General features: G+C 39.4%; 1 protein-coding gene across 6 annotated transcripts in view; it reads right to left on the minus strand.

Moving 5' to 3' along the window:
- Positions 1–26,660, minus strand: part of LOC126281755 (T-complex protein 11-like protein 1) — a 120,964-nt gene that overhangs the window by 15,071 nt on the left and 79,233 nt on the right. For all 6 annotated transcript variants that reach the window (XM_049980950.1, XM_049980945.1, XM_049980947.1 and 3 more), the window contains 2 exons: positions 8,447–8,570; positions 5,854–6,029 (listed from right to left, as the gene is read on the minus strand). In XM_049980950.1, the coding sequence (XP_049836907.1) occupies positions 5,854–6,029; positions 8,447–8,570 (300 nt within the window). The remainder of the gene's footprint in view (positions 1–5,853; positions 6,030–8,446; positions 8,571–26,660) is intronic.

Here is a 26,660-nt window from a genome sequence, read left to right on the forward strand (position 1 = left end):
TGCAGTAAATGAAGCAGGCAGAAAGGAATACAGATGTCTAAAAAATGAGATCTACAGGAAGTGCAAAATGGTTAAGCAGAGTAGACTAGAGGAAAAATGAAAGGATGTAGAGGCTTATCTCACTAGGGTTATGATAGATAAAGCTTACAGGAAAATTAAAGAGACCTTTGGAGAAAAGAGAGCCACTTGTATGAATATCAAAAGCTCAGATGGAAACCCAGTTCTAAGCAAAGAAGGGAAAGCAGAAAGATGGAAGGAGTATATAGAGGGTCTATACAAGGGCGATGTACTTGAGGACAATATTATGGAAATGAGAGAGCATGTAGATGAAGATGAAATGGGGGATACGATACTGCGTGAAGAGTTTGACAGAGCACTGAAAGACCTGAGTCCAAACAAGGCCCCGGGAGTAGACAACATTCCATTAGAACTACTGACGGCCTTGGGAGAGCAAGATGTATGAGACAGGCGAAATACCCTCAGACTTCAAGAAGAATATACTAATTCCAATCCAAAAGAAAGCAAGTGTTGACAGATGTGAAAATTACCAAACTATCAGCTTAATAAGTCACAGCTGCAAAATACTAATGCGAATTCTTTACAGACGAATGGAAAATCTGGTTGATGTGTACCTCGGGAAGGATCAGTTTGGATTCCATAGAAATGTTGGAACACGTGAGGCAATACTGACCTTACGACTTATCTTAGAAGAAAGATTAAGAAAAGGCAAACCTATATTTCTGGCATTTGTAGACTTGGAGAAAGCTTTTGACAATGTTGACTGGAATACTCTCTTTCAAATTCTGAAGGTAGCAGGGGCAAAATACAGGGAGCAAAAGGCTATTTACAATTTGTACAGAAACCAGATGGCAGTCATAAGAGTCGAGGGGCACGAAAGGGAAGCAGTGGTTGGGAAAGGAGTGAGACAGGGTTGTAGCCTCTCCCCGATGTTATTCAATCTGTATATTGAGCAAGCAGTAAAGGAAACAAAAGAAAATTTCGGAGTAGGTATTAAAATTCATGGAGAAGAAGTAAAAACTTTGGGGTTTGCCGATGACATTGTAATTCTGTCAGAGACAGCAAAGGACCTGGAAGAGCAGTTGAACGGAATGGACAGTGTCTTGAAAGGATGATATAAGATGAACATCAACAAAAGCAAAACGAGGATAATGGAATGTAGTCGAATTAAGTCGGGTGATGCTGAGAGAATTAGATTAGGAAATGAGACACTTAAAGTAGTAAAGGAGTTTTGCTATTTTGGAAGCAAAATAACTGATGATGGTCGAAGTAGAGAGGCAATGGCAAGGAAAGCGATTCTGAAGAAGAGAAATTTGTTAACATCGAATATAGATTTATGTATCAGGAAGTCGTTTGTGAAAGTATTTGTATGGAGTGTAGCCATGTATGGAAGTGAAACATGGACGATAAATAATTTAGACAAGAAGAGAATAGAAGTTTTCGAAATGTGGTGCTACAGAAGAATGCTGAAGATTAGATGGGTAGATCACATAACTAATGAGGAGGTGTTGAATAGGATTGGAGAGAAGTTTGTGGCACAACTTGACTAGAAGAAGGGATCGGTTGGTAGGACATGTTCTGAGGCATCAAGGGATCACTAATTTAGCATTGGAGGGCAACGTGGAGGGTAAAAATCGTTGAGGGAGATCAAGAGATGAATACACTAAGCAGATTCAGAAGGATGTAGGTTGCAGTAAGTACTGGGAGATGAAGAAGCTTGCACAGGATAGGGTAGCATGGAGAGCTGCATCAAACCAATCTCAGGACTGAAGACCACAACAACAACAACAACAACAACAACAACAACAGTTAAAACACTACAACCACAACAACACTTTTACAGCATTCATGAAACAAGCAGCTCACAGACAGAACTGAACACTGGGAGAAGCTGCAATGGGACACTTTTGGTGGCCACAACTGAAGATGACATTGTCTGCCATGCTTTTGCAGAGTGTGATGGGACAATTAAGGATTAGAAGCGGATGATCTTGAAGTAAGACATGGACATATAGTCTGTGTTAAGTACGATCAAATTGTTGAATGCTACCAATTATTACTGGCATAATAAAAAATGTACACAATAATAATCATAATGTTTCACTGACAAAGTGTCCTTACACATGGCAGTTTGTGGGAAAAACCCATTTCAAATGAGTGCATTATTTAGTTCAAGTGAGCATCCATTTGAACACAGATTTGGTGCAGTAATATCTTGAACCAAACTCAAAGTGAATGGAATTATCACTATCATAACTAGTTTCTATAAAAAAAGATGAGAACCACATGATCAAATTGTTTTGATTTTAACATATATAGAATATATCGATGCCAATTGCAGTCCAAATTTATAAATTTTGCCGGCAAAATGATGTTTGCACCTATTATATACAAACTTCAATAATGAATTAAGTACCTTACTAGAACGATTTTAAATGTGTTCCTGAAAATCAGATATGTGACCAAATTAATGGACAATGAATAATTTCAAAAGAAAATAGCAAAAGTTACTAAAATGGACCGTGAAACAATTTGATGAGTTTTAGCACATTGTACATCTGAAGAAAACTGGATGGACAGCAAAAGAAATTAATGTAACAGTAGAAATGGCCTGAGGAAATAAAAATATGCTTAAAAACATCGAGGAGATTTACTTGTGTTCTTGAGGTGGTGATAATTCAGCATACCAGGCACAGATCCAGTTTTTAAGATATTATTTCAGTTGCTCATTTCAAATTTTACAGAGAATTACACACTAGAAATCCATTTATTTATTTAATATCATTAAGAAATAATGATAATGTATGCTGATCAGCTAGAACACTATGATCACCTATCCAATGGCTGGTATGTCCATCTTTGGCATGGATAACAGCACTGATGCATCATGGCATAGAAGCAATGAGGCCTTGGTAGGTTGCAGGAGGAAGCAGGCACCACATCTGCAAATACATCACCTAATGCCTGCAAATTCTGGAGATTGGGGGCAATGCACTCTGATGCCTCGTTCAAACACATCCCAGATGTTGAACGAGTTCAGATCTGGCGAGTTGGGGGGCAGCACATCAATTGTAACTCTTCGCTGTGTTCCTTGAACCAGTTCATCACACTCACAACCTTATGACAAGGCACATTATCTCACTGACAAACGCTACTGCCACCGGGAAACATGATCATTGTGAAGATGGTTACATGGTCTGCAACCAATTTACGATATTCCTTGGCTGTCATGGTTACGTGCACAAACACCACTGGACCTATGGATGGCCAAGTGAATGTTCCCCAGTGTGTTACAAAAAGGTACGGCCAAACTTTCAGGAAACATTCCTCACACACAAAGAAAGAAAATATGTTATGTGGACATGTGTCTGTAAACGCTTACTTTCCATGTTAGAGCTCATTTTATTACTTCTCTTCAAATCACATTAATCATGGAATGGAAACACACAGCAACAGAACGTACCAGCGTGACTTCAAACACTTTGTTATGTTCAAAATGTACTTCATTAGCGAGGATACATGCATCCACCCTCCTTCGCATGGAATCCCTGATGCAGCCCTGGAGAATGACGTATTGTATCACAGCCGTCCACAATACCAGCACAAAGAATCTCTACATTTGGTACTGGGGTTGCATAGACAAGAGCTTTCAAATGCCCCCATAAATGAAAGTCAAGAGGGTTGAGATCAGGAGAGCGTGGGGGCCATGGAATTGGTATGCCTCAACCAATCCATCGGTCACCGAATCTGTTGTTGAGAAGCGTACAAACAGTTTGACTGAAATGTGCAGAAGCTCCAAAGTGCATGAACCACATGTTGTGTCGTACTTGTAAAGGCACATGTTCTGGCAGCACAGGTAAAGTATCCCGTATGAAATCATGATAACGTGCTCCATTGAGCGTAGGTGGAAGAACATGGGGCCCAATCAAGACATCACCAACAATGCCTGCCCAAAAATTCACAGAAAATCTGTGTTGATGACGTGACTGCACAATTGCGTGCAGATTCTCGTCAGCCCAAACATGTTGATTGTGAAAATTTACAATTTGATCACGTTGGAATGAAGCCTCATCCGTAAAGAGAACATTTGCACTGAAATGAGGATTGACACATTGTTGGATGAACCATTTGCAGAAGTGTACCCTTGGAGGCCAATCAGCTGCTGATAGTGCCTGCACACGTTGTACATGGTACAGAAACAACTAGTTCTCCCGTAGCACTCTCCATACAGTGACATGGTCAACATTACCTTGTACAGCAGCAACTTCTCTGACACTGACATTACGGTTATCGTCAACTGCACGAAGAATTGCCTCGTCCATTGCAGGTGTCCTCGTCATTCTAGGTCTTCCCCAGTCGCGAATCATAGGCTGGAATGTTCCGTGCTCTCTAAGATGCCGATCAATTGCTTCGAATGTCTTCCTGTTGGGACACCTTCGTTCTGGAAATCTGTCTCGATGCAAACGTACTGCACCACGGCTATTGCCCCGTGCTAATCCATACATCAAATGGGCATCTGCCAACTCTGCATTTGTAAACATTGCACTGACTGCAAAACCACGTTCGAGATGAACACAAGCCTGTTGATGCTACGTACTGATGTGCTTTATGCTAGTACTGTAGAGCAATGAGTTGCATGTCAACACAAGCACCAAAGACAACTTGCCTTCCTTCAATTGGGCCAACTGGTGTTGAATCGAGGGAGTACAGTACGTACTGACGAAACTACAATGAGCTCTAACATGGAAATTAAGCGTTTCCGGACACATGTCCACATAACATCTTTTCTTTATTTGTGTGTGAGGAATGTTTCCTGAAAGTTTGGATGTATCTTTTTGTAACACCCTGTAATGGAGCCACTGCCAGCTTGTCTCCGTCCTGCAGTACAAGTGTCAAGGAGCTGTTCCCCTGGAGGACAAGGGATCTGAACCCTCCTATCAGGATTACCACATCATCCAACACTCTGCGACTGAGCCAATGTCCAGTGCCAATCATCACATGCCAATTTCAGTTGTAGTTGTCGATGTTGTGGTGTTAACATTGGCACACACATGGGCTGTCGACTGCAGGGGCCCATCGTTATGAGTGTTTGGCATGTTGTGTGTTCAGACACACTCTTACTCTGATTCCAGCATGTAATTATGATGTTTGTTACATCACAGTTTGTCTCCTGTCTTGTTTTACCAGTTGCACAGCCTACAATGTTCGACATCTGTAATAAGAGGTGGCCGACCAACCCCATGACGTCTGGACATGGTTTCACCACATGTTGAAGACACTCACCACAGCACTCCTTGAACACCTGACGTTGCGCAGTTCCTGAAACACTTGTGCCCAGCCTCCGGACCATCACAATCTCCTCTCAGTCAAACTCAGATAGATCGGATGCCTTCCCTGTTCTACACTGGGACAGCACACTCACTGATACTACATGCACCGTCCATGTGTCTGACTAGCATTCATTCCTCACCAGGTGAAGCTGCTATTGCCTGGGCGGCTTTATATAGATGGTAGGTTGGTGGTCATATTTCTGGCTGATCAGTATATATAGCATACAATGTGCAAATCCTAAGTTCAATTAAAAAAGAAAAAGTTATGCCCTAACTTTGTTGCTACTATGGGAAGACATCTAAGTTAATTTTTAACTAAAAAGTAGTTTCTTCCCAAGAAAGAGGCAATGCTGCCTATTCAAACTTGATGATTTTCATTCCTCAACTATCCTGTTACTTATTAGGTACACATCCTATTAATTATAAAATAATGCAACTTGCTATTGCATTCTCTTTGAAAATCCCATATTCATTAATTATTTGTATCTTTAAAGCTGAATAGAACCTCTGGGAAGGTAACGGAGCGGTCCCACTCAAGCAGCTCTAGATAAGCTCTGCCCAAGACAAGCTGTGTGAGAGAGCGCAGAGCAATCTCGACTTCAGGGGCAGGTGCAGCAGGGTCTGGACCCTCACCTGGTCTCAAATGCCTCTTCAGCCACGCCCTAGTATGTGCAAGACCATCTGCAACATTTCAACCAGATACATCATTCGCTCACACACATATAAAACAGATTTTAGGTACATTAAACTTGGCTCGTATCAAAAAATTTTAGCAGAATCAATCACATCACATTTATTCAACAAAAAACATTGCTTTTTACCCTTCAAAGTAGTCTCAATGAACACCCTGCACTTCTTCACATTCTTTGGAGCCAACCTGCAAATGGTGTTCTATATTTTCTGGGAAATAATATTGAACAGAGTGAGGCAGCATGGTAAAGGCTATTATTCAAAGGTTAGTCTTACTATTGAATATTTTCTGCAGAAATAAGAAATATGAAGAATTCATATGAGTCTAAGTCAAGTAATTAGAGTAGCTGAGGTAATATTGAGTTCTGTTTGTTATTCTATATCACTGCTGTGAGAGCTGGTGCAATGATGTCATGTGAATTAAGCAACATGTGTCACTGCATTTAGAACTCTCAGAATTTTGTGTATCCAAAGAAATTGAGACTGTATGTCTGATGCTTCGTGACGTATCAGGTGGCCATATTCTTCCCACAGCTCTGATTCGTTGGATCAAGCTCTGAAGTATAAAATTGTCATCCAGTTTCAGGTCCATAGTGGTATAACCATGTCTTGTTCACATGACCAAGCTGTATGTTTCCTTAGTATTTTGTATGATATTCAGTGTGAATGAACAACAGCCCATCTCCCTAATTAATTGTTTTAGCTCTTTCAGTCACTGCAATAGTGACTGGACACACTACTGGGTGAGCCATCAAATTTCCATGCGCAACTGCTCGTGCTTTCGCCCACCAAAAATTTAATGTCATCTCAGTTCCTAGGTATGTTATATGAGAGTCATCCATAGTCATTTTCACACAGCAGTACTGCCAGTACCGAAAATTCTACTGCCTGTATTAAAAATGCAAAACATATGTGCTACGCTCAAAACATCAAACACTCCAAGAACAAAGCAAACACAATATGAAACATTACTTAATAAGAAAAAAACAAGAACAGCAAAGTGGATGAAATTGAGTTCCAGCAAATGGGTGGGACAAAATTATGAAACACTGAAATCACAGTTCACCAAATTCAATGATTACCAAATTCAGTTCAGGGAAAAGGTGGAAGTCGCTGGGTGCCAGGTCAGGACTGTACGGCAGATGATTGAAAATGTCCCATTGAAATTGTTCAAGAAGCCATTGGGTTGTGACAGCACTGAATGGACAAGCGTTGTCACGGATCAACACAATTCCTGATGTCAGCATTCCTCTTCGTTTGTTTTGAATGGCTCTCCACAAACATCGTAAAGTTTCACAATAAGCTGCTGCATTGATAGTGGTTCCAGGCTGCATAAACTCAGCACCTTTTTGATCCCAACACCTTTTTGATCTCAAAACACGGTAGCCATAAAATTTCCGTTGAATGTTTGTCTAAATTTCTTTTTGTGTGGTGAATTTTTATGCATCCATTGTTGTGACTGTTGTTTTGTTTCCGGTGTGTCGTACTGGATCCAATTTTCTTCTCCAGTAACAATAGATTTTAAAAAATTCTCTCCTTCATCGTGATAACGGTCAAGGAAATTGAAAGCCGACACCATTCGGTGATGTTTGAGGACATCTGTCAACATTTTTGGTACCCAACGAGCACAAAGTTTTTTGTAGCCTAAATGTTCATTAACGATAGATTGTACGACAGATCTGTAAACTTCCAGAATATCCATGGACAAAGCAGTTAAGGTGAACCTACGATTTTCTCTAACCATTCTGTCAACTCGTTTAACAAGGTCGGCTGTAACGACAGACTTGCATTCTTGGGCCCCTTCATCATGCATGTCATTTGGACATCTTTAAATTTTTGGCACCATTCACGCACAACACCATCAGTCATGTAGTTATCGCCGCACACTCGGCTCATTCTCCGATGAATTTCTGCTGCACTATTCCCTTCTGCTTGCAGAAACCGAATTACACTTTGTAATTCACACTTGGAGGACCCAGCTAAATGGAGAGAGGTTGTCAGCACTCAAACCCAGCAGTAGGTGGAGCAGTATCCAGATACAACAACAAATTCACACTTGGCGGGAGCAACAATGACGACAGCCATATTTACGAGGCTGTACTGCAACACAGACTAATGCCTTGAGGTCGGCAATGGCGGAGTGTGTAGTGCGAGAGTTGTGCTGTAACCTACAGCACATGTCCACTTTCTGCCGCTCGCTTAGCTTTTATACTATCGGAGGTTGGGGGGGGGGGGGGGGGGGGGGAGGGTAGTAGGGGGGGGGAGAGGGGGGGGGGGGGGAACCCGGCCCTCGTGTATTCTGTTTCACAGGTACTGCACTCACAACTTGTTTTGAAAACTAAGCTACGAAACAAGTTTATTGATCTTATCAAGATGCAAAATATAGAAAAGAAATAAAGAATATATACCTGGTTGTATTTTAAGGAATTCTGCAAATTTTGTCTTTTCATACTCCACGCTACTGGCTATGATGTCTGGGCGAAACATTTTAATAGTGAAGTTGGCCATGTCTAATCTCATCAGTTCCAGGGTCTACAAAAGGTAAAGCAAAAGCTGTAAGTTTTTATAAAATCATAGTTGCAATTTTAGTATGTTTAAGAATGATAATTACCAATTATATTAAACAATGGAAACTACAGGTTGAAACATCAACAATATTATGGAAAGGATAGACTGTTACTGTAAAGACGACCTGTTGAGTTGCAGACTGGCACAATGAAAAAACTGTTACACATTTAATAGCTTTCGCCCAAAGCCTTTTTCAGCAAGAACGACACACACACACACACACACACACACACACACACACACACCCACCACACAGGTAGCTACAACTTAAATTGGGCGGGGCTTCTGGTTGAAGTGGTCGGGTTGTGAGTGTGTGAGTGTGTGTGTGTGTGTGTGTGTGTGTGTGTGTGTGTGTGTGTGTGTTTTCCTTTCTGAAGCTGGCTTTGGCCAAAAGCTATTTAATGTGTAACAGTCTTTTTGTTGTGCCCATTTGCAACTCAACAGGTCATCTTTAAGGGGAATAGCAAGCCGCCTTCCTTTAACATTTATATTCATTTTATTTAATGTGATGACTGAAATCACTGCATACTAAGGATGTACAAAAGTTACCATTTAAGGCTGGCTGAGTGTTTTAAATCAACAGACGAAATGATAAGGTCACACAAGCAATAATTTATAACAATTACAAAGCATTGCATGTTTGTGAGAATGAGCTTCCATTGGTATTGCAGCTTCCAAATTTTTTCCATGAAACTAAATCCTGCTTGCCACTACTCTCACTGCTGATTATTCTCCTGTTCCCTCCATTGTCTGTTTCTCTCTCGTATACATTTAGATACGATGAACAGCTGTAACCAGAGTAGACTTAACAATACAACTAAAGTTCAAATAGTAATTTCTTACCGCACAATGTCAGCTTAGATGATGCAAGTGTTTTCATTGATATGCAGTGAGTGTAAGCAACAGTTAAGGCCCATTCCGTTTGGATATATATGTTGCAGAAACTGGAAGCAGTAGTTCCCATGAGATTTATTTTACTTTTCTTTGCACAAATAAATGCAAACTATATCCCTTGGGTAAAACCAAAATGTTATTGTTAGTGCCCCATGTAATTTGTTTTGGGAGTCTAGAAAGGAATCACATACGACCTAACTGTAACAATTACCACCATGTTATTCTCCTACATTCTCCTACCAAAAATCCAATTTTATGGAATTGATGGCTTTACACACAGCTAGTTTGAATGACACTTAACAAACAGAACACAAAAAAAGTGTGCTGAATAATTCTAATAGGTTGGAAGGGTAAAAAAAAGGGCACAATATTCAGTTATGTACAACAAATACAGTAATACCAATGACTGAGGTACTCATGAGCAGGAGTCAGTAAATACGGGAAAATCTTCCAAATTTTTGGGTGTACATACTGATGAAAACTCGAACTGGAAGAAGCCTATTATTGAGCTCCCCAAACAATTACGGTCAGTTCCTTTTGCATTTTGTATAATCGCTGATCTTGGAAACAAACGAATTAGCCTGCAGGACAAGGCAGGAGAATCAAACCACATAGCCATCTATTGAAGGTTTCATTTTTAGATGTCCCCCCCACCCCCCTTTCTTGGATCTATCCACAGCCTATGACACCGTACAGCAAGAAGACCTTCTCTTAAAATTACTGGTGGTGGGGATGTGGAGCTATGTGTGTGTGAGATCTAAGGCTGTACAGAACTATAAGAGTTGAAGGTCTTTCGGATCTTGTTCTGACAGTTAAAACTGTAGTGACTTGAGGTAAAATATCCACAAAGACATGTGGCAGAAAGTGAAAAAAGCATAAGAGATATAATTACGCCTGACGCAACAACTTATATAAGAACAGGTGAATGCTCAGCACCAACAGATACATGGACATGTAAGGGGAAACCATTATCTAATGTGTACTGTTTCCTATTTTGTTGATGAACTCTTAGATCCTGTTTTGTTTACAACCTTTCCAGATGAACCAAATACATGCAATAACATTTGAAGAGGATTGTTGAGATTATTTATGTCTCTTGGTATCCAACAAGACTGCTTTGAAAGATACGACTTTAACGAGTGGTCAAAGTGCGAACAGTCACTGCACTACATGATTATTCACGTTTAAACTGTTCCTGCCATATGCTAAATACCATGCTAAAGAATGCTTTTAGTGCAGAGTATGTATGTGTCATTTGTCCACAAGTTCATGCTCTTTTGGCTGCAGTTAAAGAACTTGCCACTTCAGCAAAAAAACTGAGCTCTTGGCAGATCAGTAGAACAGTCCAACAACACTATTTGGCATGCACAGTTGACAATGTCAAAATCGACAGATAGCTCTCTGAGAGGAGATAAAGAGCTTGAATTGAAGGAAATGACATCATGCTGACAAACAAACTAATTGATCTTCTCATGGTTTGTACATTGTTCTATTGCTGTAATTCTTATACAGTAGCCTTTCCTTTATAGCAAATCTTAAAAAGCATAAGCATTTTTGCAGCCCTTGTCCCCGGTAGCTAAGTGGTCAGTGTGACAGACTGTCAATCCTAAGGGCCCGGGTTCGATTCCCGGCTGGGTCAGAGATTTTCTCCGATCAGGGACTGGGTGTTGTGTTGTCCTAATCATCATCATTTCATCCCCATCGACGCCCAGGTCACCGAAGTGGCGTCAAATCGAAAGACCTGCACCAGGCGAATGGTCTACCCGACGGGAGGCCCTAGCCACACGACATTTCATTTCAAGGTGGTGTCCAAGGAATTAGAACTAGAGAAATCACCTACACTGCATCTTCGGTTGCCATATGAGCTGACACTATTACAACATTTGAGCCAGGTGCTTCATGACAGAGAAGTATCTGAAATGGGATTTTTGCGTAAATGCCTGAAATTATATTTAGGGGAAAGCTAATTGTCCAGAGGTGCCATGAGGTGGCAACATTTCTCTGACCACCATACTGTCATTTTTAAATGATATGTAAAGATAAGATGTGTGAATTAATGGCAGAGGTAAGACATACAATCTATTTATAGCTATGTTAATAGCCCCCAGCACCAGTTCCAAAGATCACCAGAAAAATGTTGCATCTATAGACTATAGCAGTGCTTCTGAAAGAAATTTTAGTTCTGTGCTGGATTGATTCTCAGAGCAGGATGGTAACTTTTACACTCAGACAATGCTGGTGCTCTTCTTTTTGTTCATAGTAACTCTAACATAGATAAATGACAGTGGGCCACTCTGCACTACTCTAGTGCAAGCAACCAGTCATTTAGAGAGTGGCAAAAACCATACTGCCTGACCTTTAGACAAGATTATACAAGCTGATTGTGAGATAAAATGTAAAACTAAGCCTGCTATATGGATGTCGAAGACTGAAATTGAGGGTATTGTGTCGGCTAGCTTTAGAGTTCACCTTAATGTAGGAGCACTCTATTATATCCTTAAGCTGAGAATTAAAGTATGTTCTCAGAGACTGTTAACATCTGCGCTGGCTGTGATCTGACCACATAATCACTACTTGCAGTTTTGCAGGTGAAACTGTATTGCTCTGCCTATTGTTGACAATGGACAACAGCATTTTACCAGCTAATATGGAGATGTCCCCAGAGATTGGATCGACTTTTAGAAAGCACTTACATGGTGTTGTAGGTTAGGGTTCTAGGTGTCACACCCTGCAGTCATTCACCTTGGTAGACCCTCATTTGTAACTTAATAAATTCTTTCTTATGTGGAGATCCACTAGACCCTTGAAAATGGCATTAAATTTTGAAACTGTGGCATGGCCTAGAAATTAAGTTATTTGGCGGTGTTATTTTAAGCATTGCATTAAATTTTTTACTCTTTTTTTCCCCTCAGAATCTTTGACCATATAATTTTAATAATAAATACTCCTTTATTCAGGCATGAGAAATTTGGCAGCCTGCCAAACGATATTGTTTCTCTTGTAGAATACCCTGAGGTAGGCAAGACTACATTCCTATATGCTGACTAATTTCTAGCGGTCTAATGCAGGGCCTTGTACAGGATAATAAGAAACAGTCTTAAAAGCTTGTAAGGGTGTTTCAGGGTAGGTAGTGCTGAGACACAATTGTTAAGAAAAAAAATTCAATACCTTTTGCCATTTCTGAGTTAATTAGCACTGAAATTAGACAATAAGGCAATTCCACTCACAAATTTAAGCAGCCCACCAAAGATGGTGTTGTCAAACATAATCTTCATTTGGTTTGATTTTCTAAAACTGAACAAGAGAGCAGTACAAAAATTTGGCATGGGATGATAGTAAGGATCAAACCCGAGACAAAGGTTGAGTGGTCTACAACTACATCTACTACTCTGCAATTCACATTTAAGTGCTTGGCAGAGGGTTCATCGAACCACAGTCACACTATCTCCCTACCATTCCACTCCCGAACAGTGCGTGGGAAAAACGAACACCTAAACCTTTTTGTTCGAGATATGATTTCTCTTATTTTATTTTGATGATTATTCCTACCTATGAAGGCTGGGCTCAACAAAATATTTTCGCATTCGGAAGAGAAAGTTGGTGACTGAAATTTCATAAATATATTTCGCCGCGACGAAAAACGTCGTTGCTTTAATGACTTCCATTCCAACTTGCGTATCATATCTGCCACACTCTCTCCCCTATTATGTGATAATACAAAACGAGCTGCCCTTTTTTGCAACCTTTTGATGTCCTCCGTCAATCCCACCTGGTAAGGATCCCACACCGCGCAGCAATATTCTAACAGAGGACGTATGAGTGTAGTGTAAGCTGTCTGTTTAGTGGACTTGTTGCATCTTCTAAGTGTCCTGCCAATGAAATGCAACCTTCCCCACAATATTATCTATGTGGTCTTTCCAACTGAAGTTGTTCGTAATTTTAACACCCAGGTACTTAGTTGAATTGACAGCCTTGGGAATTGTACTATTTATCGAGTAATCGAATTCCAACAAATTTCTTTTGGAACTCATGTGGATCACCTACCACTTTTCGTTATTTAGCGTCAACTGCCACCTGCCACACCATACAGCAATCTTTTCTAAATCGCTTTGCAACTGATACTGGTCTTCGGATGACCTTACTAGACGGTAACTTACAGCATCATCTGCAAACAACCTAAGAGAACTGCTCAGATTGCCACCCAGGTCATTCATATAGATCAGGAACAGCAGAGGTCCCAGGACGCTTCCCTGGGGAACACCTGACATCAATTCAATTTTACTTGATGATTTGCCGTCTATTACTACGAACTGCGATGTTCCTGACAGGAAATCACGAATCCAGTTGCACAACTGAGACGATACTGCATAGGCCCACAGCTTGATTAGAAGTCGCTTGTGAGGAACTGTGTCAAAAGCTTTCCGGAAATCTAGAAATACGCAATCAACTTGAGAACCCCTGTCGATAGCGGCCATTACTTTGTGCGAATAAAGAGCTAGCTGCGTTGCACAAGAACCATGTTTTCTGAAACCGATAACGTATCAATAGATCGTTCCCTTCGAGGTGATTCATAATGTTTTAATACAGTATATGCTCCAATCTGTAGTTCGATGGATTACTCCTACTACCCTTCTTAAACACTGGTGCGACCTGGGCAATTTTCCAATCTCCAGGTACAGATCTATCGGTGAGCGAGTGGTTGTATATGACTGCTAAGTAGGGAGCTATTGTATCAGCGTAATCTGAAAGGAACTTAATCGGTATACAATCTGGACCTGAAGACTTGCCTGTATCAAGCGATTTGAGTTGCTTCGCAACCCCTAAGGTATCTACTTCTAAGAAACTCATGCTAGCAGCTGTTCGTGTTTCAAATTCTGGAATATTCCATTAGTCTTTCCTGGTGAAGGAATTTCGGAAAAATGCGTTCAATAACTTCGCTTTAGCGGCACAGTCGTCTCATGCACTATCTTTTATGCTATGAGAACAATAACACTTATTGTATCCGGCAGGTCATTTGAATCTGTGGCCACAGCATCCTGATTGGCTAACTTAAGTGCTAATTAACTTGGGAATGGCGATATTTATTTTTTTCTTGACAATTATTCCTCTTCACAACCTGCTCTGCTACACCTTTACATGCCTTTCAGACTGTTTCTGACCATCCTGCATATGTCTTTAAGCAGTTCATTCATTCTACAGAAACCAGTTATGGTACAGGATTCAAGATAAGGTTCCTGAATTACCCTAATTTCATCCCAGTCACTATATTAATGTCTCAATTCTCTTCCTCCAGAACAGTGAAGACGCGAGGTCAGGACGCAATATAATGTTCTACAGTGCAAAAAATGTGGGCCGAAAAAGTTCAAATAATTTGTTTTAACTTGTAATACTGTAGAAAACATGCAAATCAGAGAGACAATATATATCACTTCAATTCGTATCTTCCAGTTGCAAAAGCACTTTAGGTGAGCAGAAATTCAATAAATCACATTTTTATGAAGGTAACTGCCTATACGTATTATTTAACTTGGTACAATGTAAATGTTACACCTATAACTGACTGCTATTCAAAATGATAAAGTATTAGGGGAAAAAAAGGATTTATATTGGTCAAAGTTTTCTGCTTGCACAATGGCTATCAAGTTTAGCACAATTGCATGAAAATCCTAAGCCAAACCTTGCACACATATTTATTGTGCATTACACCTGACAAACTATTGCTAAAAGGTCTAAAATTGCATAAGAAAAAATACAATACATTAGTAGTAGCCCTAGTTCATTCGAAAAGCTTTTGTAGAACTACAAAAGTATAGTATTACTCTCTAATTCAAGAACCTGGTTCAGCCTTCATAATCCATATTACTTCTACTTCTGGAAGTTGTGAAAATATTGTCGTTTCTATTATTTCTTATCTGACTGGGCGTGATATAAGGGGTGATCCATTTGAGGGCATTGCTGCAACATATGTACAATTAGCGCAACTCTGATGCAGGTATACAAGGACCAACATGTAGGCCAAGGATTAGTGTACATTTGTGTCTTTCCAGTGTGCATGTGGTAAATGTGGAGTCATGAACTATGGATGTTATTAGAACATGAGTCCAAGTAGGACCAACATACTGTTATTCTTTTCTTGGCTGCCAAGAGACAAACTCCATTAGACATTCATAAGGTAATGAATTTGTATGGGACAGTATAACGGTCAAAAACCACAGTTGTGGAATGGTGTCCAACAAGGAGTCCTGCTGCTTCATAATAGCACACTTCATCATATCACAAATTTCATAACACACAAGTTGTGCCAACTCAAGTGGGAGACATTTGAGCAGCCATCCTATAGTCCTGTTCTCTTCTCATGCGACTATCACACATTCACTCCCTTAAAAAAAGGCTTTGAATGGTCAATGATTCGTGTTGGATGAGAATGTGCAGCAGGAAGTTACAGACCTGAACAGCAGGACACAGTGTTTTACCAGTATCTTAAGCCTGGTGCATTGGTGGGATGATTGCTCAATGCTCACAGTGATTTTGCCTGATTGGCACACTGTTTCTGGACTGAATAGCCTTTGAATGGAAACTTTTTGATTGCTGCTTATAATCTGCCTGAAAAGTTAGTTGTTACAGGATGACGACATGGCAGTTAAAATTGATAGAAAAAAGATTTGATTTGCCGAATCAAAATTAATTTGGAGAAACCATTACAATGGGTGGTTAGCAATCTCCATTTTAATGAGCTGCCATTCCCATTCTCCATTTTAATGAGCTGCCACTCCAACACCTGTTCCATCACCTAAACAGTGAATCAACATCAACAGATCTGTAAACTTTGAAGAGCAACAAATGGTGAAAAACTAAGTGACTGCGAAAAAGTCTGGTGCTTGTCATCAAGAGTACTGATAGGCAGATTCCCAAATAGACAGAAATATACTAAGTAGGGATCTACAATATCTGCTCAACATTTGCATGGCAATTAAATTGGGAAGATGCAATGAAGATTCGTCTGTATGTGATCCTGGTCACCTGTAACTCTCCCAGTTGTTGATAATAGCAAACAGAACTCTCAGCCTGTACTTGAGGAAAGAAAGTCCCACAGCCCCACCTTCAATATACAGTTTTTATTTATGGTGAAGTCATACAAGCCACTGTGGTTTTGTATTAACACTTTCAAGGGCTGAGTCTAACAGGAATGACATTTATGAAACAAGTAAATACTTTACAAATCTCCCAAAATTTGTGTGTCAATCAATACATTCTTCACAATACCTGCCAGAAGATTTACTTGGTATTATTGACCCTGTCATTGAACACATTAATTGTTTTGCTCATCCAGAATATTTGGTGCTGACCATGACACAAGATAAAACAAATCACATTAGAGATCATGGTCTTTGATGAATCAATCAAATTAGAGAGCTCAATCTTTGGTGGATTTAAAGGCAAGACAATTAGATCGAGACAGGCAAACTATCAGAATATTCATGCTACCCTCCACTGTAGAGAGAATTCAGTGGTGACAAAATAAAATCACATATTCAACATGCCTCATACCCTAATTACGATATTGTTGGGTATGGATTCATACACAATGTTAAGGAGAGGTGGGCTAGAGAGTGGTGCAACAACTGTCATCATAGGAAAGCTGGACACAAGCAGAAATGACTAGCGAATAGCCAAGTGTATAAAGACTGTACAAACAATGCAGCAAGAAATAAGTTGGAGCTCTCACTATCAACAAAGAAGAGTCTCAATGTACTAAAAAACCAATGATGGAGTTGGAGACACGACTAGGCGGCATCTGTGTAACATCCCATAGAAAAGAGGCTCCAAATGTGAATAGGTTGTCTGGCTACCGCAGGGCATCCTATATTGTGGTAGCAGAGGGTTCTCACAGTACGGAGCTGCTGGAGGCATGGCTCAACACGCACACACCATTGGGTCTGCCAGATCTCCAGTGAACACTTTAGGTGTCAGATGGAAACCTGCAATTCCACTGCCAGTTGTCTGACACCTTTGGGGTGGTACTGAGATGTGATATCACAGATATGATAATCAAGAAATTCAAAGTTCAGATACAGGCAGCTGAATGATATTTGAAGTGCATGGCAGAAGCACCACGAAAAGTTTGCAGAAGTGTATCACAAGGTGGCTTCATTAGAAAGACACTGATGTCAAGACTGGTCATGCATAACTCTAACATGAAATCAGATTTCTGGGTACTTTCAGCTGGGAATAACTAATAAAATGGAGAGGTTCTAGATTTTTTCCCTAGATTTTTCTCTTAAAAAAAAAACTAAGTTCTCTTTCAGCATTTAAAATAAAGACAAGTATTGTTTAGCAACACTATTGAGTTTCCAAAAATGATCTGTTCTGAAATATTTTAACTTACATAAGTAAAATAAATGAGGAGAAAATCTGTAGGCTGTTAATAGTTTTATCTTTTAACTGTGATCAGTCTTTATTAACTTAAATTTTTTCCATATGTCCAGTATGCTCGATGTTGAGGGTAACACCTCTCCTATAATTACGATGCAAAACGACAGCCCGAGTTGCAAATAAAATAGATGATCATTCAGTAGATGACCGGTAAGAACCAACCAAGGCTTGCAAAGTATATGAACTGATTTGATTTCTTTTTTTCCCCACTTCCCTAACTCTTATCTTTTCCACAGTACTACAAATTGAAAGAAAAAGAATTTAAATTTTTTTGGCCCACCCCACTGTGCAATAGTGGATATGTTGGTATTTGAAAACTGGTAAAAAGTAGGATTACAGGAACTGGATGTTGGTGTGTTTCAGTGTAGTGAAAACATGGTGGCAAAATGTGTTTTTCAACTCAGAGAAAATAGAATACTCTACTGTGTCTGCTTCCCTGGTTGATGGCTACAGTTTTGTACCAGCTCCAGAAGGCTGGGCTACGAATTGGTTGACAAGTGGAGGCTCCATGGCGAACATTGACTCTAATGGCTAATGTTCATCAAGGACAGTACCATTTGAACTTGCAAAATGTTATATTTTCTGATGAATTGGTATTTTCTGCAGTTTATCATGGGCCAACATGTATATGTAAGTCACAACCCAGATGCATCCACAAGTCTTCTGCAGTGATTATGTGATGCTGTGAAGTTTGATTTCTTTTTGTGGATAAGGAAGGCCTTACAGGATAAGTGTGTCAGCTTGATGTTGCCCAGTAAATTCATATTATGGGTAACGTCATGATCATATGAATATGGCAACTATGTCCTGAAGCAGCAATCTCTTTCTAGCAAGGTGATCTCCAATACACATGTCAGCAATGGTTTGCAAAATAGACTGAGATTACTCTTTTATGCTGTCCCCCTCCTGCGTCAGATTTCAACCCCTGGAAAGTGTATGGGCATAAACAAACATACATGGAGAGAAAACTGGTCTGACCCTTCCCCAAGAAGACCTTCAGAGTGTCACCTAAGCTGCGTGTGACAAAGTATCTTAGCTGCCTGTGAGGAAGTATCAGGAAATGAAGTAATGGGTGTCTATGTGGACAAGGAAATATAAATTCCCGGATTTTTTTTGTTTAAAAATACACTTTCTCCCAGACGAAAATACACTTTTTCCATGTTAAGTGACCGTATACTATTCCTTGGCACTGTAAAACTCATCAATCCTTTGAATTTTTATGGTTTTATATACCGACGTAGAATTTCCCGTCACTTAAGAAAATGAAACCCCGGGGGTTGGGCGACGTTTTGGAACACCTATGATGTGCAGCAATTGTACGCCGCATATTTTCGTAATATGAAGGTATAAATTCAAATTCCACCAAATACTGCATGTTACTTTCTGAAGCATTGAAATCAAGGTTGCAATGCGCATTTGTAAGCCACTCATTACTCATGTCACGGTATCTCGCCAGCTGACGACAGCGTAGGACATGTGATGTAGTCAGCCAATAGCAAGATCATTCTTAAGTAGCGATAAGAAAAGTTAATGGTTTAAAGTAATATACATAGCATTCACATATAATATTGGTCTCCAAGATTAATAAGCTGGAAGAGAAGCTAAGCTTCCACATATAATGTTGATCTTTGAACTTTAAGATGCCTCACACAAATGTGCCAGTAAAATTTTTAATAACGACATAAATGTGTGATCTTCTGAGCTCGAAATTCTTCTAAATGGCCGTCCTCAAAGAGCTGATTTTTACATAAGAGCCAAACGCTTTGTTATTTTCGAAATTCATCGTACATTCTCCCACATAGTTCATCTAGCGTAAAAGGAAATTTGCTTTTAATGTATGTAACACTTTTCAAACCACTGTTCGCAATATTTTCCCGCTACCTGTTAAAAATAGGTTCATTTCAGCAGTTTCAAGAGAGTGCCAGATAATTCATCACCGCGTGATGACATAGGAAGGCCATATGTTCGTACATGTAAAACATTAAAAGATCTTACATTAGGTCATAAAAGAAACAAGACATCAAAGGATACTTCAAGAGCATCGGAATTTTGTGAACCATACTAAAATGCATAATACGGTTTAAAGTGCACATTTGTATGTCCAGATTCAGATATAAATTTTCTTGGAGTACCAGTATTGTATTATCTCATGTTTGGTTCTTTATTATGGCATAATGTCATACGTGCACTTGAAATCAGCGAACAGTTGAAACCAGCCAACAGTGTGAAATTAAACAGTTCGTTTCAAATAAACTGACTGCCTCAGCAGAAAAGATTAATAAAAGCCAAATCTCTAAAGCAAACCAACAAAGATAACTTCATTGTTCTGCAAGGCGATTAATGCTTGACTGTCAGAAAGGTGGAAATAAAATCTGAAATTAATGACATATTTTAGTCAGCCGTACTGATGCGAACGTATTTTAATTCATTTGATATCTCCCGGTCACAAAAATCCATTTTATCATTTAACGTGAGAGCAATAAACGAAGAGGAAACAACAAAATCACTGAACCTAAACACAGGTCACGTGGAGACGACCCACCTCCCCACCACAACTCAGACTGCTCTGTGCATCAGGCCCGGATTTACTATATTTCCAAACCGGGGCAATATTAGATAGTGGTGTCAAGCCACACTTCTGTAATAAGAAGCGGGAGGAGGTACCACTCAACTACGCATGCCCAAGAGCCTGCCCGCAACTGCTCAAAGGAATCTAATTTGAACAGTTGTCACGTCTCACTCATCAGAGGCAATTTGTTGTTATGAAGCATTGCGTAGTCTTCCAAAAGTCTTTGACACATTTTGCTGTTGGCAGACGCTTGTATGTGCACTGTGTTTTGTTGTTGTATACGGCGCATTTCCTTTGCAACTTCAGTTTGATTTACGTCCCCCTCCTTGCTGCAGTGTTATTCTGCAGTAGCGAGGTACAGTAATATTATTTGTTAGAGTATTGGTTCTTACCACTCAAAAACACAAAAATTTAACTGAAAACTAAAACAATGAAAAATTCCCGGAATTGTAATCAATTCCCGGGTTTTTCCCCGGTTTTCTTCCGGATGAAAAAATTCCCGGGTTTTACCCCGATCTCCCAGTTGTCCCGGGTCGTATACACCCGGGAAGTATTTATATTTCTTACAGAATGCAAATGTCATTGGAGTTGAAGGCCTTGGAAGAGGATAATAAGTGGTGTTGATTCCCATGATCTGCCATTTTCAGAACATAAACCGCTTAGTAAAAATTGCTAACTACATTAATTTTGTAAAATCTGCAAAAACACACCAAGAAAGACTAGAACCATACATACAAGTAGCAACTTGCAGTTATGTTTGAATCTTCTAAACTCACTTGGCAATTTGCACATCATGTTGGATTCAACATAACTGAAGCGTTTTTTTTAGCATTAATCATTCATGACTTCATTGTGGAAAGTTATTCTGAGTTTTGGACTCAAAATTAAAATGACGAGTATTTGATTTTAATGTGTTTCTTCTCCATTCCAAATTTAAAAAACCAACAATGATGTAATATCTTCAAAGTCAAAGTTCATCTTCTCTTATTTTCATTTCTCCAATTACTGCAGTTTTGCTTTTGAACATTTTCAATGGTGAAATTCCCCTTCAATCACAGTTATTTAGTATTTTCTAATCTTTTGACTTTTACTGGAAAACATGATTCACCTGTTTCTCAACATTGCTGAATTTTTGATCATTGCTCACTTGCTGTCACTGTCAATCTTATAAACGTATCTGACTCATCACTGAATCATGGTACTTCAATGTCACTTTTAAATAATCTGCCAACTCACTTTAGAAAGGAAACTGTTACTCCAATCATTAGTTTTATAACAAAACTCTTCAATTGTGTCTAAGTTGTACAATTGCTCAGCCTTGATCACTGTGCCATAATGCTGTCCTATATACAGGGTAAATCATGTAAAACTTGCACCACAGATATTGCAGAAATGGAAAGTGCTATTCATGTGTGATTGTCACAGAATGTATTGGTAATCAGGGACTCGTATTGTTAACCTGAAGACAGATTGTAATAATACTTAGAAAGTGTATTTTTTCTATAAACATACACTTTTCTAAATGGAGCAATGCCTATTGATATTAACAAATTAAAAGTACGGTAAACTAGAATTTCAGTGGTGTTTGTTGCAGGATTCTAGTGAGAGTCATTAGCAAGATATCGCATTTTGAAAAGTTTCCACACAGACACTTGTTTGTGCCATTCAACCTGTGTAGTTGCTAGGTGTGATGTTGTTCTGTTTGCTTACAGTGTGCTGTGCTTGAGTGTTACTTGAGTGCACTGTGACTTGCCAGACAGTGTGTGACAGCCCAAGCAGTAGTTCATGAGGGGATGATGCTCATGGTATATGGAGAGCGTAGGAAGAATGCATTTTGTTCTTATATGATGAATGTAGCAAGATATCCCAACAGACGTCAACCATCTCAGCAATTATTTATCAGCATCTTCAACCATTTACATGGAAGTGATACTGTGACACCTAGACAACACAACAGAATGAAATGGATGCAACAGAAGAGGTGGAAATTAATGTTACTGCTGCTGTTGCAGTTGATCTGTTCATTAGCTACGGCACAGTCATACAAGGAAGTGGCACAAGTCAGGCAACTGTACACACACACCGACATAGATTCCACGTCCCTATCACGTCTTTCCATCAAGAGCTGTACTGAAACAATTATAAGAATCGTGGTAACTTCTGTACATGGGAATTAAGACAGGATACTCCAGATGTATCTTGTTTAGTGATGAAGCCACATTTACCAATCATGGCCAGGTAAATTGTTGAAACATGCATTACTGGTCTGCTGACAATCTCCACTGGCTTCGTCAGATGGAACATCAGCATCCATGGAACGTAAAAGCGTGGTGTGGGATAGTGAACCATCAGCCAATAGGCCTGTTTTTGATAAACATATGCATATATCACAGCCTCCTAACAGACCATCTTCCATGGATGCCAGAAGACGTTCTTCTGCAGACTAGGAGAAACCTGTGGTACCAACGCGATTACTGCCCGGCCCATAACGCACGAAGTATTACACCATGTCTTCACAAATTGTTTCCAAATTGTTGGATTGAACCTCAGTTGGCCTGTTCACCAGATTAGACGCCTGTCGACTTTTTTCCATGGGAAAAGCTGAAAGACACAGTCTACAAGGACATACCAACTACACACAATGACATACTACTGCAGCCCACTCAGACATCTTCCCTGAAATGCTAGCATGTGGGCAGCAGTCGTTCCAGCCCGACTGGAAGCATATATTACCACTGCTGGTAGTCATTTTCAACACTACCTGTGATGTCAACCTGTCTTCTTACTGATCAGAATGCACATAAATAGTGTATGTGCTTGTGTTGTTCTTTAGTGTGAGCTACCACAGATACTGTACAAGTAACGGTGCGTCAACTTTTAAAAATACAATATCTTGTAAGTGACACACTGGAACCCTGCAACAAACACCACCAACATTCTAATTTACCCCATTTTTAGTTTTTTAATGTCAGTAGGCATTGTTCCATTTAAAAAAGTGTACATCTGCAAAGAAATACACTTTTTAAGTATTCTAATCCTCTATTGACTGGCTAACAATAAGAAGCCCTAACTACCAATGTGTTCTATGAAAACTGCATATCAATAGCACTTTCCATTTCTATAATATTTGTGGTGCAAGTTTTAGGCAATTCACAATGTACATTCAAACATAATTGTTCTACATTTCTATTTTTTATTTCACATACTTACTGGGTGGTGTGCAGCAGATGGAGTTCGACATCAGAAATCGCTACGTCACAACAGGTGCTGGTTGGAGCTACCAATGCTGTACGCAGTGGCAAGGAATACCTCAGAGTACTACAGCCCTATTTATTTCAATGAACATGCAAGATAACAGGCTTATTGAAGAATAAATGAAAGGAAGCTTGTAACAGTTAAGTTAGTACAAGTTTAGCTACTATTCAAAACAGATATTTGTTCTTATACACATAAAGTTCAACAATATTGAGAAACAGAAGAAACTTCATGTATGAATATCATCAATGTAGGAAGACGGACTGCTGCTTACCATAAAGAAAACATTTCAAGTTGCAGATAGGCACAATTTAACGTCTTCTAACTTCCATGGAAAATGGTCTGTTGAGAGGGTGTGACACTTCTGTGCTTTTAGTGGTCTGTTTATGAAAAACAGTCCTATGAGCTGATGGTAAAGTACTTCGACTTTGGTGGATATCACATGGTTGTTGGTTGTGTAAATTCAGAAAGGAGAAAAAACATATTGAAAAAAAGATTCATTATTTTGACTCCAGGACCGAGAAATGCATTTCACATGACAACCATGGTGAAGAAAATTTTATTACTATATTTAAATACAAACAACTGGTCTGAGCAATAGCTAAGCTCATAACAAAGTTTCACAAAACTCTGCTTCATTTATTTTTCAATAATACTGCTATCTTGCATGTTCATTGATGTACATCGGGACGTAGTACTCTGAGGTACTCCTTGCCACTCTGTACAGCATTGGTAGCTCCACCCAGCACCTGTTGTGATTTAGTGATTTCTAATGTTGAGCTCCATCTGTCATACGTCACAGAATGAGTAAGCGACACAAAAAGTAAAAAATATGAAATACAGGTATTTCAAAGAGATACAGGGGATCATCTACATTTTAATAAGAGTTTGTCCCGTTTAATTATTATCAAAATAAGTCATACACAAGCTAGCTCATTCACAGATGACTGTACAGAAAATTTTGCATCTCTAATATTTATCAGAAAATTCCCAAATTTAATTCAGTAGAATTTCTGTAATCTCACAATCTCATGGAGGTCAATGCCTTTCCCAGGTCTGCAATGCAAGAAATTATATAGTGTATGTTTTCTTGTGTTTTTAGAGTGTAGCCGTAAGCTGAGTGCCGAGAAGGCACATCTCTTTCAGTCACGTTCATTATATCAAATGTTTTGCACATCAATGAGGAGTACATACTAGTATGTGTTTTGGTCCCATGTAACTTGGTGTGAATCTAAAAATTTTAGATCCTATCACTTTTATTCTGCTATGCGGTTGTGCTCAAATCTCCTGTAGGAAACTATTTCAGTAACTAAGCACTTCAGCCATTACCTCAAAACACAGCTGTTGCCTTACGAAATTGTCATTAACAAAATTGAAAACAAGAGATGGTGAAAACTTGTATACATTTCTCATAAAATTCACAAATGAACTTTCCTCTAGCTCCTGTAGGGTCAAAAACTGCATCCATTGAAATAATTGAACACTTTCACAGAGACTTAAAAACAAAGCTGGGTTTGTGTTTGTGTGTGTGTGAATAAATTTAACTACACAATATAATAATGGAAAATGCTGACTGTAAGGTCCAAAGCGGCACGAAAAATTATAACCAGCTATCATACGAAAGACGCAATCAACAGCACACAGGCAAATAAAATATTATGGTCATTAGTATATGTGAGTTATTGAATTCGCATTCATTAACACAGCAAGGTCTAATAAGTGGGCAATGGTAATAATATTTTTTTTTTAGAAAATGTCTGCTGTTAGCTCCATTGTACAATCAGAAATTGTCTTCTTTTTGGAATCCTCATCTGAAAGCGACAGAGAAATAGAATCATTCAAGCCCCAACATATGCTGATCTTGATTTGGCCACCAACGACTATTTTGGCAGAACAAGGCAATCTGTGGATACCTCACGCTGTTAGAGGCCACTGCGGTTTACGACTTCAATGGGCAGAGCCTCTGGCCTGTTACGAAAAAAGGACAGCTATGCCAGCAATGGTCTGTTTAATGTCTATGAAATCTTTAGTCATTTGTAGTATACAGTCTTACTAGATGGGCCTGCCTGCATTTCTTGTTTTACAAGTGGGCTGCTGTTCTAACATTCACAACAAACATGGTTTCACTTCTGATGTTATATTGGTACCCAAACTTTTTGGGACATTTACTTAATTTCGACCTCCTTGTTGAGCGGGAATAATGATTGATCACAATGGAGCTGCTCTCTTGAGGCACTCACATAACAAACTAGAGAAGCATCTATGGGATACTAAACCATTCACATCAATTTTAAAATGTCTATTAAGCTCAAGGTGAAAGGGGCATTCAAATGAAGCCCGATCACTAGTATAAAGTAATGGTAACGATTTTATTAACTCAAAAATGTAGTTATACACAGTACACATACTCAAAAACAGTCGCCAAAACTGTTGGCACATTTATCCCATTGTGACACTAGCTGGTCAATTTCATCCTTGAAGAAGCTAGTACACTGCTGTCGGATCCAGGCCTGGGCCAAGTCAAACACTTCGTTGTCCATTGTTAATCAATGTCATTGAATAGCTAGTTTTAGAGATCCAAACACATGAAAGTCACACAGTGCTTCCCACCAAAACTGCTGCAATGCCATCTTCACCACATTGGCCGTTTGTGGGCAGGCATTATCATGCAGGAGGATAATGTTGTCCAAGACTAAAGCATTCGCTTCTACAACCAATTCCAATGTGATCACAAGATGAGCCTGTCCAGGACGAGCATCGTTTTCTAGTGACTTGCTCTGCTCGAAGAATTGTTTGCGCCATTCCACAACACTTGAACAACTCAGACTGTACTCACCATACACAGCCTTTATGCGTTGATAATTTCATGGCCTCCAACCCCCTCTGCCGCCAAAAATTGAATC

Source organism: Schistocerca gregaria, chromosome 7 (genome assembly GCF_023897955.1).
Source record: "Schistocerca gregaria isolate iqSchGreg1 chromosome 7, iqSchGreg1.2, whole genome shotgun sequence".
NCBI lineage: Eukaryota > Metazoa > Arthropoda > Insecta > Orthoptera > Acrididae > Schistocerca > Schistocerca gregaria.